Genomic DNA, 15,297 nt, shown 5'->3' with positions numbered 1-15,297 from the left:
TATCGGTAAATGTTCGAGAATCTTATATATACGGGTAATTTGATGTAAGTGAGAAGTGAATAATGCATTGTACACAGACTTTGCTTTATACTAGTACAATCTTTATTGTCTCACTATAACTCATCCTATTTGATTTTCTACGACCCCCACATATGAATAGGTAGTGTGTTATAGAGTAATGGTTTTATATATATTATGTCATCTCCATCAACGGCGTGTTGAACGGGGGAGAGACACAGACATGACACGACGCTATGCATGGCACTCTCACACGCACACTTAACCCTACATTAACACACTATCATCACCCTTGTCTCTCACGCATGCATATATATCAGGTGTCAGAATCTTCTCCATTAGTAGAGAGCAAAATACTGTACAAAACAAATCGAAATGAATAACAATTATGTGGTTATATTTATATTTGTAATAACATTTTTATTCTTGAAATCATAAAAACTGTACTTTCCTCTCGAGTAATGGAGAGGGTAGATCCCGACTCATATATGGGGGTCCCATTTTCCATCACGCTCCCTCGTGCTATTGCCTCTTTCACTACTTCCACTCACTCACTGCACCCTTTTCCTTCAATCAATCACCAATGCCTCCTATCATGCAACATCATTCATCACTATCCCACAACACTTAATTACTAACTTACAATAATAATAATAAACCCATTCTTAACATAGAAATGATTCACCCCACTAACGTTATTAGCTCTATAGTTAAAACTCTTGCATTCTTCAAAGACCTCACACACCACTTATTCAACAAAGAACATTCTTTGATTTCCTTCTTAAACTCATCAAAGGAATTGAATCTTATTTGGGTGGTGGCTGCAATCGGAGTGATCAAAATATTTTACGATCCAACTTAATTTATATATATCAAAATGGAGGAATATATGACGAGAAAAAAATGTATATACCGATACTATATAAATTTTTTATATTGTCAATATATTATTCATCATTTTTACAATCATTATTGATTCTTAAATAGAAAGTAATACAGATGAATAGTGGATAATACACTAACTATATAAAAATCTTTACAATGTCGATACATAGATATTACACTTATATATATTTATCTCACATTTGCATTAATGGTTATTTAGAGATTGATTAATGTTTGGAGGATAAGAGCTGCATGTACAAATTGTGCACAAATAATGTGGCAGCATGTTTTAAGTATGGTATCAATTTGTTTTGAGTTTGGTGTACTAAGAGTGTCCCTTGGTGATTTTGGTACTTGGACAAGTTTGAGTCGGATAAAGATCACTAATATAAAATTTCAATTTTGTTACAGTGTAATCAAATTATCTTGTTAACAATTGATTACTTTAATTTAAGTGATTTTTCTAATCCAAACAAAGAGCTGAGTTTTGTATATATATATATATATATATATATAGAGAAATGCCGTTAAAATAGTTTTGTACATGTGATATGATGATCACACACATGTGGGTGAGATATCAAATAACCTAATAATAGTAAAGACAGATTACAACTTTATGTTGTAACATTTCAACATGTAAATATTTTCAACCTCAGAAAAAATGTTTATGAGTTGGAAACTTTGACCATTGTCCTATATGACTCCATTGGTTATTATTAAACTAATTAAGGGTATAGATATTACATTCATTGAAACTATATTAGTTAATATATTTATTTGATGAGATAAGAAAGGACGGTGGCATGTCTCCAATTCAAATCCATGAACCATAATTCAACACTGACCTACATGACCCCTTATTTCATCATCCATTAGCCACCGTTTCCGCATCACAATTCATAACCACGAACTCAAATATTTACATTCATCAGTGTCACTCCTCTTTAGATAAAAGACACTTCAAATTATACTCATAAAAACTTTTTTCATCATGTGTACAACAGTGAAGAGAATCTCATCACTCCGTTTACGAGAAAAACTTACATGGAGACAGACAATAAAATTTTGATAACGTATTAAATATTTAATTTTAATTAAAATTTAGTTAATATTTCCTTGGATACGTAGTTACTTTTTTATCCTTTATCACCGGACCATTTTCTTCTATACTACTTTTTGTGCATATGCCACTCATGTCGAGGGGCTTTGCCACGTGTTGCGGGTGACATTGGGTGCTGTTTTTTGGGGTGACGGTAACTCAACGCAACACTTCACATTCTCATTCATCATACACACGTTCACGTCCCAGATTCGATTTTATAAGATTTCAATGGTTGAGATCTGTTGATTAAACCTCACCAAATGATAGATGCGGTCCTACTTGCTTTGTTCACACGCCTCTACTCATTCATATTCCAAAAATTATAGATGGGGATAATATATAAGTTTTATACATTATTATTGTATCATTTATTATTTATATAAATTTTATTATTATTAACTTTCATAAAAGTATTTTAAATGAATAATGTATGATATAGTAATAGTGTATAAATATTATATACATACTTCAAATATAATAAAATGAGTAAAAGCCAAAATTCCTCTATAAAACATAAAAACTAAAAATGTAATAACATCCCAAAATATACCTCTCTATTTTAAAATGGATTAATAGTTTTTATTTTCTATAATTAACGTTACATAACAAAAGACACATAACAAATTATCTTCAAAAAGCATTCCATAAATAGCTTGATAAATGATTAGTTTTGAGTTATTAATTTTAAATAAAAAATTAGGAATATAGATAGTTTCACCATTCTATGAATTTGAGGTATCCTCTCTAGAAATCAAATGTATCTTTACATTATTGTGATTTTGTTAGAGTATAATGTTTTGTTTTGATTCTAATTTTAGTATCTATTTATTGTTATTATAAAAAAATTATACAATTAATCATTTATTATTTTGTATTACTTTTAATTCTAGAATCAACAATAATTACCATATAAACAATAGATCATAAATTGTTTGGGGCAAAAAAACTCTTCCAATATCAATAATACATATTAGAGGAAATTACACTGACATTCTATGAGTTTTAGTGAAAATACATAAATCATTTCTCACTTTTTACACTTATACAAATTCTGCTAATATTTATATTTTCATTATATTGATCACCACTGCATGAGAAATAAGTGTGATTTTTTAAATAAAAATATGGTAAATGCAATTAAGTTAAACAAAACATAGTATATTGCGGAGAGAAGTCCAAATAATATACAAACCAGTGTATCTTTATTGTTTTTTGTTCAAACTGCATCAATATCTTTAAAGAGATATTGTTTAAATCGTTCTTATACTATACCATAACGAACCAAAGTAATAGAGAGTTATTGACCATATATTATTTGGACTTGTTTTCATTATATATTATGTTTTGTTTAACTAAATTGAATCCTCACATTTTTTGTTTAAAAAATTACACTTATTTCACATCTAAGGGTAATCAGTGTAATAAAAGTATAAAAATTATGGAATTTATACAGGTATAATAAAGTGATGAATGATTTATATAATTTCACTAAAACTCAGAAAATTAAGGTATACTCTATATATTAACTCCTCATAGCCAAAAACAGGTGGCTTACCACAACAATTTAGACTATGTCGGTCAAGTTTCTCTTATAGTATTACATTTTGAGGGGAGAATAACGAGAATGAACTTATAAAGTTGTGCTGTTAATTATGTTCATACCGACATTCTAATATCACACTATACTAAACAATAGATTATTTTAATACTAAACAAACATCTTCATTTGTTACTATTTTTTATTAGTAAAGGAATTTTTGTTCCTATACTTAACTTCCCCTCACAATATTCTTATTTGTCTCTTTATCATTTTTTTAATTGTATTGACATTATTGTTGTCCTTTTATATTATAACTACTCTTCCTTCTTTACATGAAGTTTGGTTTAATCAAATTAGTCAACTAAATTAGTCTCCTTTGGTCATGACTCTGTACAAAAATTAACTCATTAGTATTTTTTTAAAGGAAATAGATTTACTTACGGTTGAACTTACCCCTAATCATAATCATTTATTATTGGAAAATCTAGTAATTTGAATTAGTTAATAAATTTAAATTATTGAGTTTTTTAAGAATAAATAACTCTGATGAAAAGTAAGTTTTTTTAATTTACTCTGAAAGTACATAAATCTTATTGATCTTCTCCCTTTTTTAAAACTAGATATGGCACTAGTATGTTTTTTGGGTGTATAAATCAAATTATACAAAAAATATTGAATATATATTGTCATAGTTAATTTTGATGATGTAAAGTTGGCTAGATCTGATTAAAAAGATTAATAGCTTGATCATGAGAGTAATATTTGTTGAGAAACAACTATACTTCATGAAATGAATTAATTTGTTATCAAAAGAATGTGAAATATGCTACTGATAATACCAAAAACAAATATCAGTACTAATTAATGTGATTGACCAACAATTAAAAATTTAGTCATTAGCTTAAAAATTTATAAATATTCATTACATCATTTTTGTTTTGAATAGTAAATCATATTAAGTATAAATGGTCACTCACTCATCATATATTTATTCTCGAAAGGTTTTAATGATTAAATATGTATTTTTGTGAGCTAGAGAATTAGAGTAGAATTTATATACATGAGTATATGTGATGCTCTTTCTATTTGAAGGCTGTGGTAGTCGTCACATTCACCCCACTAAGCTTATACATTCATCTTCTTCACCAATATTTTCCACACTTTTCTAATATCTTTCTTTACTTCTTCCTTATTTTGTTAAATAATCTGTGTGCTTTTTCAGCCAAACAAGGGGCACAACAACCTTCCAACTTCAACCATCATTCTCTCTTCTTTTCCACTTCACAACATGTAACTTTCTGTCTCTTTGAGCTTTTTATATCTCTCAAAAAATTAGCTTTGTTTAATTGCTTCTACATAGCTTAAAAAAATTAATTCACTTTTTTATTAGTTTGTGTCATTTTAGTTTGTTCTGATAACACCTCATTTTGTTTCTTTGTCTTTTTTCCACTTTCTGCTTAAGTAGTAACTATTCACTTTTTCAGAAGAAGCTTATATCCTCATTTTCATGAAGTTCAGTTTATAGATCTTTGAACCAACACCACTTTTTCATTTTTATTTTCCAACTTGACAAAATCAGACACAAACCCTTTAATCCACTTCCTTGAAAGGTTTCAACTTTGTTCTCAAATTGATCAACTTTCCACTGTGACAGAAAGTGAGTTCTGAAGCTCAATTTAGATCTTTGTTACAACCCTTTTTTCAATCTTGATTGATTCTCTACCCAAAATCAGATACAAACCCTTTAATTCTTTCCCTTGAAAGATTTGAACTTTGTGCTCAAATTATCAGCTTTTTCCACTGTGACAGAAAGTGATTAAAAAATTCATATAGAAGAAAAATGCAAGACTCAACATTATTTCAACCTATGAAACCCCAATTTCCTGAACAAGAACAACTAAAGTGCCCACGTTGTGATTCCACAAACACTAAATTCTGCTACTACAACAACTACAATCTTTCGCAGCCACGCCATTTTTGCAAGAATTGTAGAAGGTATTGGACTAAAGGAGGTTCCTTGAGAAACATTCCTGTTGGTGGTGGAACTAGAAAGAACACAAAACGTTCATCCACCAATTCCAAACGTGCTGCATCATCATCACAATCACCATCACCATCAGTTTCCTCAGTTTCAATTACACCTCAGGTGTCAGCAGCAGCAGCTACAGAAATTGAGCCGAATCGAAACGATCCGACGATACAGGCTTACTCAATTGGAGGGAGTTTCAGTTCACTTCTTGCATCAGCTGACAATTTAGGGAGCCTATTGGAGGGTTTGAATTCAAGTGGATCAAATATGAAAATGGTGCAAATGAATGAATATGGAAGCTCTGGCCCAATGATGAATTTGGATCCGGGTAGGAATAATGGCGGGTCGGGTGTGCAGGGTAGTGGCAATGCTGCAGAGAGCTTTATGAGTATGCAAAATGGTGATTCAAGTTGTTGGAATGGTAGCAGCAATGGTTGGTCTAACCTTGCAATATACACACCAGGGTCAACTTTTCAGTAGATGCAAAATGTTTCCGTGCACGAGGCTCCTGCTTAGTGAGGGTTTCAGAAGCGTAGATATGAGTCTTATCCCGCAAGCAAAAGCTAAAAACACAAACTGGTGGGAAAACATGAACCTTTTTACATTATGCTGATTATTCTGGTATTTATATAGTTAGATATTATGGTTGTGAGAAGAGTTATATAATTAGCTGAAGCCTATTGATACCATGCTATGGAGAATTGGAAACCAGTGAATGCTAAAATAGTTGCATCCTTTAGGTAAATTCTTCTTTCTTTCTTTTTTTTTGTGGATTTTTTATGTGCTTGTGGTTGGTGTGCTTCAATCTTATCAACAGGTAAAGAAAAGTAAGAGATTTTTTAGGGGAGAGTATGGAAAGATATATATGTTGTTAACTTGTTATAGTGTTGCCATGGCTTAATCTATAGCATAGTATATGTATTTTACACGTCTAATATTTGATATATATATTTTATGGTTAGCTTTTTTAGCATATGTGGTTGTATATATGGAATTTTCCACGTGATAAGTTGGTTATACATTGAATGACTAAGATATGAAATATGTTTTTTTAACTTACTCGAGTGAAGAAACCAACATGCATTTTGTTTTTCCTATGATCATTCTAACACCCTTTGACAACCTTTGCAAAAACAAATGCAGTAACCTATGTTGCAGTTAAACTTCATTCTAGATATAAAAGGTTTCCAAAGATCTCTTAAAGAAACCACAAAAGTCTTAACTCTTCTTATAACTCATGACTAAACTTGAGTAAATCTTCGGTGTTGCGAGATAGTAGGTCTTAATTCTTGTTATAACACAATCTTGTTATGCCAATTTAGAATAAATTCATTATTATGCCTTAAACTATGGGACCAAAACTATATAGTCCAATTTCTCATGCCATTATTTGGTGCTTGTTTCAAAGGTGAAACAAAATATTCATTATTCCATATTTACTTTCCCATCAAATTCACCATTTAAAAATGTTGTTTTAATATCCATTTTAGTGTACATACAAAAATTATAGATAGATGCTAATGCAAATTAAGTCCTTTAAAGAAGCACTATGTTGACAATATAAATCAAAGACTTAATTGAGGGAGATCAAAGTAGGAAGATCATGATGGTTGGAGGATTAAACTTTTTTGTAATACCAAATGTATTCTCTGACTTTGTATATAAAGAAATAATTCATTTCGGGATTAGCGACAACTCCTCTGATTGATGAAGTTATTATCTGGCTTTGTCCTATCCAGTTGTGTCATCTTTGTCGACCATTGTGGATAGTTGTTGGCTATGTTGTGTTTTAATTAATGTGTGATCATTTTGCTCCTAATCTTCTTAGTTCCCAAGTGGTCTATCATGGACCACATACCATATTGTGTTTAATAAGGACCACTTTGTTCTCTGTACTTTCTATTTCATATTTCAATTACAACCCAACATTTTCAATAGTCAGTTTCTCAACAAAATTCTTGTCAAAAATATATAGCATATATGGCTCCATCTATCACTTTAAATTGTACTTAACTTTTTATACCATTTAGAAGCAAATTTTCCTTTTTGTGAGAATAAAATTGTATATATTTTATCCTTCCTAAACTTCAATAAATAAGAGACAGGCTCATTCGGTCGTCCTTTTTTTGTACAATTTAAATTCAACCAGAGCTATAACTACAATGGCTAGTAGTTATGATGATGTAAGTATGTGTTGGTTTAGTGGTGTAAAATTCTACTAGATCTATCAGGATGACCAAAAGATCAATTGGCCAAATGTTTAATTCTTGAAAGTGACATTTTTTGGAATGAACAGTAATGCACCTTAAAAGAGATTAGTTTCTTACAAAAAAAAAAAATTCTAATAGTAGTAGTGCATTTCACAAGGTTTTGGTTATTTTTAGATAGAATTTTTTTCTGTACTCTTGTGGCAATGTATGCTATTTAACTAAAATTGCAATAGTTGGCACCTAATAATTATAAAAGTATAAAAAATTTAATGTTATAAAACCAAATTTCAATGGTTGTAATTAAGCATAGTCAAAGTATAACTCAAGTAGGTTTGAATTTAAGACACTTGGAATAAACACGTACATTTTTGGAAGGCATCAATTTTGCTTAGAGAGTTGAAATTGTTTGCTATGCAATCATTGAATGGGGAAAGGGCAAAGTCTTGGTAAATTTCAAATATGCATTTAGAAGATAATGACCCTTAAGATATGAACCTTGACTTAGCTTACCAAAAAACTTAGCTAATGAAATTACTAAGAAAGACTTTACATCTATTTCATACCATAAGAGGAAAATATTTATACGACTTTGCTTCCTTTTCTAATTAGTGTATTCCACGTCAAGTTGAGGATAAGTTTGGTTGGTGAGATGGAGATGCATCATTTATGATTCTCTAGTGGTAAGTGTGTTAATGAAATACACTATTTGCATTTGGCTTGTTGGAGATGGTAGATGTATTTATGTGTGTGAAGATATTGCATCATCATCACAATCACCATTGTTTCTGTAGCTTCTATTGCACCTAGGATAGGAACAACAGCAACAAAACTTGACTTGAACTAAATTGGTGAGAGTTTTATGAGTATGCAAAATGGTGATTGAAGGTGTTGGAATGGTACAACAATTATTGCTCTAATCTATACAAACCTATGTCAACCTTTACTTAGAAGCAAAACATATCTTTGGTTGTTAATTTATGTTGTTGGGCTTGCCTTCATTATAGATATAGAATGCTTTCAAATATCTCTTAAAGAGAGCACAAAAGTCTAGCTTCTTATGCCTAAAGAGCATGTGTCATTATATGAGATATAATCACAATTACAAGCAAATCAATAGAAATAATTATTAAACACGAACTAGTCATGACATAGTTTGGTGAGAAAAAAAATGAAATCATTTAACTATTTTACTACCAATTAATGATTGATTTATAAATTACATTTATAGAGAGAAAAATAAGTCATCACTCATTCAATTCAACCCTCAAATGAAAAAAAGTTTCTTCCTTTTCCATTCATTCCTACGATTTCACTTCAATTCTTGATCAACCACTCTCTCCTTCAAAGTGAGAACATGATCTCACTCAATACTCGCAGCTGAGGGTAAATTCGTCATAACGTCCAGTTTTCTGGCACGTCTCTTCCATTCAAATTCCATAGGTATTTGAAGTTAATGCTGAAATTTGAGTTCTGGGTATCTCAAAATGTTCAATTTTAATACGTGGGTCGATGCCAAAAAATTATATTTTTTTTTCTCTATTACTATTCTCGTCATGTGTTCTTACTCTGAGCATTTAGAGTAGTAGCAAATAGAAGTAGGATTCTCATTACATAATTGGTGGGATTGAATTCCTTTATGCGCTTTTTAACAAAATCATTTCAGATTCAAGAGGGTATTTGGTTGATGAAGATGGATTCTACTACATCAAAATATCATTTTTTGAGAGATATCAAAGCTCAACAAAGAAGTTTAAGGTTTGTGTCACTACTGTGACCTTTTATGTTTCTTGCATGGGCATTTATGCATAATTTTATGGTCATTGTTCATAAAATTCTCACATGTAGAGATTATTAGAAGACCTATGCTAGGTCCAAATATTATGATGATGCGAAACCTTGGAGTGAAAGATGTGATTTTGTGTTTACTTGTGCTTCTCATAATGAGATGGATCAATTTAATGCCTTAAATTTGGTTGATTCAGGTCATCCTTGTTAATGTTTCATCTCAAAATCAATTGGCAATGAGAGGTATAGCTCATCAAATGTTTAAACAACTATTCCCGAGATAATAATGTGCGATGTGGAACTTTACTTTCCAACGGTCCTTTACTAGTAAAAGATAGTTGTTTACTATAAGATCCAATATATATATTTCTATATTTTCTTCTTGTTTCTCATATATAATAATGACAACTACTTTATATTATTTGTGATCTAGGTTCCAACATGGGAAAGGAGATGGAATCTTTTCTTCAGAAGTCAGGTTCATTGTCCGTAGTGTTTTGCTTCAGTTTTTGCACAAACTTCGGGCAGTTTAATTGTTTAATAAATATGTCCTTGATTTATCTTACCTTCATTAGATGTAAAAGTTTAGCATAGTTATTGTTAATCTCATAATAGTAACTGATACTCATCATTAACCTGAAGCTTTTATTTAGTGATGTAATTAACTAGGAGTTGTAATCCATTAGATTAGCTCTTTATATCTGTTATTAATGTTTCTGGTGTGATTCCCTTTTGGAGTTCATTTTTGCACACTTACATAAACAACATAACAACATAGTCATTCTATCATTCATCGTTTATTTGTACTACTTTTTTGAATAGTCAATGATTAATTATACATGAATGATGAATGATGCAGTGACAATATATAAAATTCGTACATGGTTGGTGCATTTATTTTTCTGAGTTTAGAATATGGCAGATTCAACATTAGCATGTTTACATGACATTTGGACCTTTCTCTGATCACATGTTCTCATTGCTTGCAGGTTGTGGCTGGAGAACTTGAATTGAATCATGAATGCAGTTTGATGCATTGGTCTCTAGAGAACTTGGAACCAAATGAAAGTTTCAAGTCTTTCATGTACAAAGACATTGGCTAGTTTGTAATTTATAATTCGACTATAGTTGTAGGCTAATTAGTCATAGTATCATAATCCAATTTATCTATTTTTAATTCATTAGATTCCTTATGATTTCTGTATGGTCATGTGTTGTAGCTGAAAAACAATTAGACCAAACTCCAGAACTTATAACATGTATGTGGACAAGTGTCAAGTATGAATGATATACATAATAAAAAAGATACTATTTCAGTTAAATATCAATTGTAATATATCACTCCTTCTTTATAAAACTATTCTAATAAGATGACATACAGCTATATTAATAAGATGACTCCAAAGTTTTTCATTTGTTTCTCTTTTCGGAACTTACCTAGAAAACATTCTTAAATTAATGAACAATTGTATAATGATTATGAGAAAATTAGGACACGATATATGTAGAAGCGTATAGTATAGATATTAGTATAGCGTATTTTGTCGAAAATAGAAAAGAAAAACAGGTTCCCTTCTCTCTTCTCATGTCCATTGTGTTGTCAGAAATATAGGAAAAGGACATTTACGCGTTTGTTTTTCACTCTCTCTCTCTCTCTCTCACTCTCTCAGTTCGTTTCTCTTCCTCAAATATCAACAAAACACACTACATACTACACAATCCTTAATTCCCATTTTCTTCTTCTTCTTCAGATTTCAATGGTGGGAATTGATGCGTCAGAGGGTACTTTGGTTTGGGTCCGTCGACGAAACGGGTCATGGTGGCCGGGTCGGATAATGGGTATGCATGAAGTTTCAGATACTTGCTTGGTTTCTCCCAGATCCGCTACTCCTGTTAAGCTTTTAGGTCGTCATGATGCTACTGTGTTAGTTCTTTTTCTCTTTCTTTATTTACTCACTTTTCGTTGTTTTTGTTCATCTTTGCATTTTGTCTCATTTTGGAGGATAAAAATCACTTTTTTATTATTAGGGATTGGTATAATCTTGAAAAATCTAAGAGGGTTAAGGCTTTTCGGTGTGGTGAATATGATGAGTGGATTGAAAAGGCAAAAGTTTCTGCTGCCACTTTGAGCAAAAAGGCTGTGAAATATGCTCGTAGGGAAGATGCTATTCTTCATGCTCTTCAGCTTGAGAATGCTCACCTTGGTAAGGAATCATTGGATTTATGTTCCCAACCAAGTAAGTTAGGTTGTGAACATGGTGCTTCAGCTGGAGAATCGGCCGTCGCGTCTCGTGATGAGAATGTGGTGGGTGAGTTGAGTGATTCTGAAGATAATTCTAATTCAGCTCCGGAGTTGCCTCAATCTGGTTTATCTTTCGAAGAGCCAAATCGAAGTGGTTATGCTAAGGTGCGCCGCTCTATGCAAACAAGGAGAAGAAGGACGCCTAATGATTCGGAAGATGATGGAACGGAAGGAGTCAAGCGAATGAGAGGGCTTGAGGACTTGGGCATTGGTGCAGTCTCGAAGAGAAAGGTTCAGGGTGTCGGATTGCCGAAAATAGTTCAGCAAGATAGTACTTTGCTAAGCATTTCAAACACAGGGAACTGCCTGGAAAATGGAACTTTGGTTAATGGTGGTAAGGGTCACTGTTCGACATTGAAAAAAAAGAGATCGCAATTGGCAAATGTTCATGAAATCTTGAGAAGGAAAAATCGTCGCCGTCAATTGACGAAGGTTTTGGAGAGTACCGTGGCCATGGTGTCACTTCCATTAATTTGTGATCAACTTCCTTGTTCAAGAAGTTCTCCAATGTGTGGAGTGACTAATAACAAGGCTCTAAAATTAGATTCCAATGTATCAAAGAGAAGTGATCCTGCAGCAATTCATAATTCTGATACTACTGTGGCTGCTTGTGAGAATGGAACTTGTCAAATTAGTCACACATTAAAGGACATTGAGGCTTCTGGCATATCAGGGCTACTTGGGAATAATTCTTCGGATAAATTAGTTGATCGGCCATTTGTCAGAGTTATAGGAGAGGAGAAACATGCTGCAGGTATTTGAACACTGGAGTGTCTTCTGCATGTGTTATGTGCAATGTTTATGATTGTTATCTGAATATTTTTTTAGTTCATTATCACCACATGTTACAAGCAACAATTTTTTGGGTGGATATTTTTTATCGGCATATATGCTATGATGTGCAATGATCTTTTTCTTTTGATGGGTACTTTGCTCGCCAATTCTTTTTGAACTGCCTCGTTGGTATTTTATATTTTCTCATGTTTGATCTTAACTGTGTTGATTGGTTCACCTTTATCATGATTATTCATGATTCATGTATGAATCTCAGCACATGGAATCTGGAAAAATAGATGGAAAATTGATGTGGATGCTTGAAGAAGACATTGGTTATATGTTAACAATTTAATGAGCTAACTTGAGGCGCAGTTTTACTTGTGTTATCTTTAGAAGGGAGTTGGGATACATTGACCATTAATTTTCCACTTGAGCAAGTTTACTTTATGTCTTTATGTTACTAACTTGGGAGTCCAAACCAAACTTTTCACGAAGTTAAGTTTGCCATCTGCTATGGTTGGTTTCATAATTATTTCTTCTGTCGCAATACTACTTAATAGCACTTACTCTAAATTCTTCTTCTTTCTTCTATAAAACCTCTTCCCACTTTTGAAGCAATATGGAACATAGTTCAGTCATAATTCTTTGCTGCTTCTATTTCAATTTAGCTATGCCACTAGTGCTGATGAAATTCCTTCTTCCAGGCGTCATTCCGACACTTCCTTCTTGTTCATCGGGAAAGCCTCAAGTTGATGCATTGGAGCAGCAATCTTGTGATGTTAGTCATTCTGAAGCCTTGTCATTGGGAAAGGAGTGTCAGAAGACTAGTTGTAGAAGTTCAGCGGTTGATCATAATATTGTTGGCCATAGAACAGAGAGAGATAGTTCAAAGTGGCAGTCAAAAGGAAAGAGGAACTCAAGACATACAAGTAAAAATAGAAAAGAAAGCTTGAGAAAACATGTGGACACGAATGGTGAATCCAATGCTTATCTAGCAGGTATCGAGAACTCTGATGGATTCAGTCAAGGTGTCAGTCAGAAAGTTGATCGGAAACTTGTAGGTGCTCCCAATGCTTCATACAATTTTACCTCTCAAGTTAGGTACAACTCACTTGCTGAAGGCCAAATAGATGGATTTCGGGACTTGAGCAAGCATATTAGGGGCACAATTGAGGTGAAGCATTTCCCTGATGGTTCTTTCACACCTCAGAGATCACTTCCTTATCGCCATTCTCGTTTTACCGTTAACTCCAGACATCAAACTGTAGATTCTCCTGGAAGAAATTGTTGTTCTGATGCTTCGTTATATGATATTAAGATAGAAGTTAAATCCAGCTACCGACCACAACGTGTCCCTTTGGTTTCTCTTGTGAGTAAATTAAATGGCAAGGCCTTTATTGGACACCCTCTAACAGTTGAGGTTTTGGAAGATGGTCACTACAATAGTTTGTTGGGTAACGTTGAATGTGACTTGGAAGACGGTGACACTCATTGCATGATCAAGCCAAACTCGGTAGCTGGAAGTATATCGTCCAAGAATTTGTCGCGTTTTTCACATAGTAAATCTTCCAAAAGGAAGAAACCTGGTCTGTTAAATAAAAAGGTTCGCAGATTGTCCTCACTGACTGGACACAGGCAATCAAAAGAGGTAAGAAAATCAAAAGTAAATAAGCACAAAGGTCCTGTCATAGCTTGTATTCCCCTTAAGCTGGTATTCAGTAGGATAAATGAAGCAGTAAGTGGTTCGGTGCAGCCGACACACCATGTCCTACCAACATCCAACCCTAGACTTGAGCCTCCAGGTAATAACAAGAGATTCCGGTGAATGCGATTGAGCTGTAGAATTGTTTCCTTTGCAACCGAAGATTCTTAGTTTTGCAGACAATTACATATGCTTTATCTATGAGTAATTTGAAGACATGGAGGTGGAATATTTTGTACAACTTGGAGACATTTTACAAACATTGATGGTAGTAGTTGAATCATCCAAGGCTTATCTTGGCTGTGTAAATAATGTAACATTTAGCTGAGTTATAAAGATGATATAGTATTAGTTACTTATGACTTGATATTTGGTACAGTATGAATATAGGTTCTCAAATACTCATGACATTTGATTCATAAAAAAACTTGTCTTCATATTGTACTAGGATTTTTTTCTCCTCATGGTCATTAATTCAAAGCTACCTCTGAATTCTATATAGAACATTTGTATTCGTAGCCTAAAAAATCTATATTTGTGCCTTTGTTTACAACTTTGCATACAATTTTGTTGGTATTCATGAATGATGTTAGTATTTGCTCAAAACATCAGATTTCCAATTAATTTACCTAAGCATAAGTAACTTTGGGTAACTTTAATTTGTATGTCAACAATAAATAATTATTTACTGCTCACACTTAACAAATCAAATACTAGTATGGTTTAGAGAGAAATTTCATTGAAAATTAATTCTAGAGTCTCCATGCAAATGTGTTCCTAGACAAACTTCATCATGATGATCTTACAAGATTGAGACAAGAATGTTTCATGTGAAGAATCAATGTTATTAAAACAAACTATACCAAAGTGATTTTATAGGGAAAATAATCATAAATTTTGTTTTTAATCACATTTTTTCAATCAATCTAACTTAACCTTTTACA

At 32.4% G+C, this 15,297-nt stretch overlaps 2 protein-coding genes and 1 long non-coding RNA gene across 3 annotated transcripts; all 3 read left to right on the top strand.

Moving 5' to 3' along the window:
• LOC109342892 (dof zinc finger protein DOF3.1-like) lies at nt 4,614–6,550 on the top strand. The gene is made up of 2 exons (XM_019580936.1): nt 4,614–4,838; nt 5,203–6,550. Exon 2 carries the CDS (start codon nt 5,389–5,391, stop codon nt 6,055–6,057), a length of 669 nt encoding a protein of 222 aa, XP_019436481.1. The 5' UTR covers nt 4,614–4,838; nt 5,203–5,388; the 3' UTR covers nt 6,058–6,550.
• Nucleotides 9,136–10,118, top strand: LOC109342513. The gene is made up of 4 exons (XR_002107061.1): nt 9,136–9,227; nt 9,451–9,542; nt 9,770–9,815; nt 10,006–10,118. It is a non-coding gene; the product is annotated as an uncharacterized LOC109342513 (long non-coding RNA).
• Nucleotides 11,256–14,857, top strand: LOC109342890 (uncharacterized protein At1g51745-like). The gene is made up of 3 exons (XM_019580934.1): nt 11,256–11,496; nt 11,601–12,628; nt 13,356–14,857. Exons 1-3 carry the CDS (start codon nt 11,330–11,332, stop codon nt 14,474–14,476), a joined length of 2,316 nt encoding a protein of 771 aa, XP_019436479.1. The 5' UTR covers nt 11,256–11,329; the 3' UTR covers nt 14,477–14,857.

Source organism: Lupinus angustifolius, chromosome LG03 (genome assembly GCF_001865875.1).
Source record: "Lupinus angustifolius cultivar Tanjil chromosome LG03, LupAngTanjil_v1.0, whole genome shotgun sequence".
Taxonomy (NCBI): domain Eukaryota; kingdom Viridiplantae; phylum Streptophyta; class Magnoliopsida; order Fabales; family Fabaceae; genus Lupinus; species Lupinus angustifolius.
The sequence above is the reverse complement of the archived record's forward strand: the minus strand, read 5'-3'. Positions and strand labels throughout refer to the sequence as shown.

Excerpts from the sequence above, each read along its gene's own strand:
- LOC109342892 (XM_019580936.1), top strand. The coding sequence starts at position 5,389 with ATGCAAGACTCAACATTATTTCAACCTATGAAACCCCAATTTCCTGAA.
- LOC109342890 (XM_019580934.1), top strand. The coding sequence starts at position 11,330 with ATGGTGGGAATTGATGCGTCAGAGGGTACTTTGGTTTGGGTCCGTCGA. Across the intron at positions 11,497-11,600 it reads GGTCGTCATGATGCTACTGT|GGATTGGTATAATCTTGAAA; the intron begins GTTAGTTCTTTT and ends TTTTATTATTAG. Across the intron at positions 12,629-13,355 it reads AGAGGAGAAACATGCTGCAG|GCGTCATTCCGACACTTCCT; the intron begins GTATTTGAACAC and ends TCCTTCTTCCAG.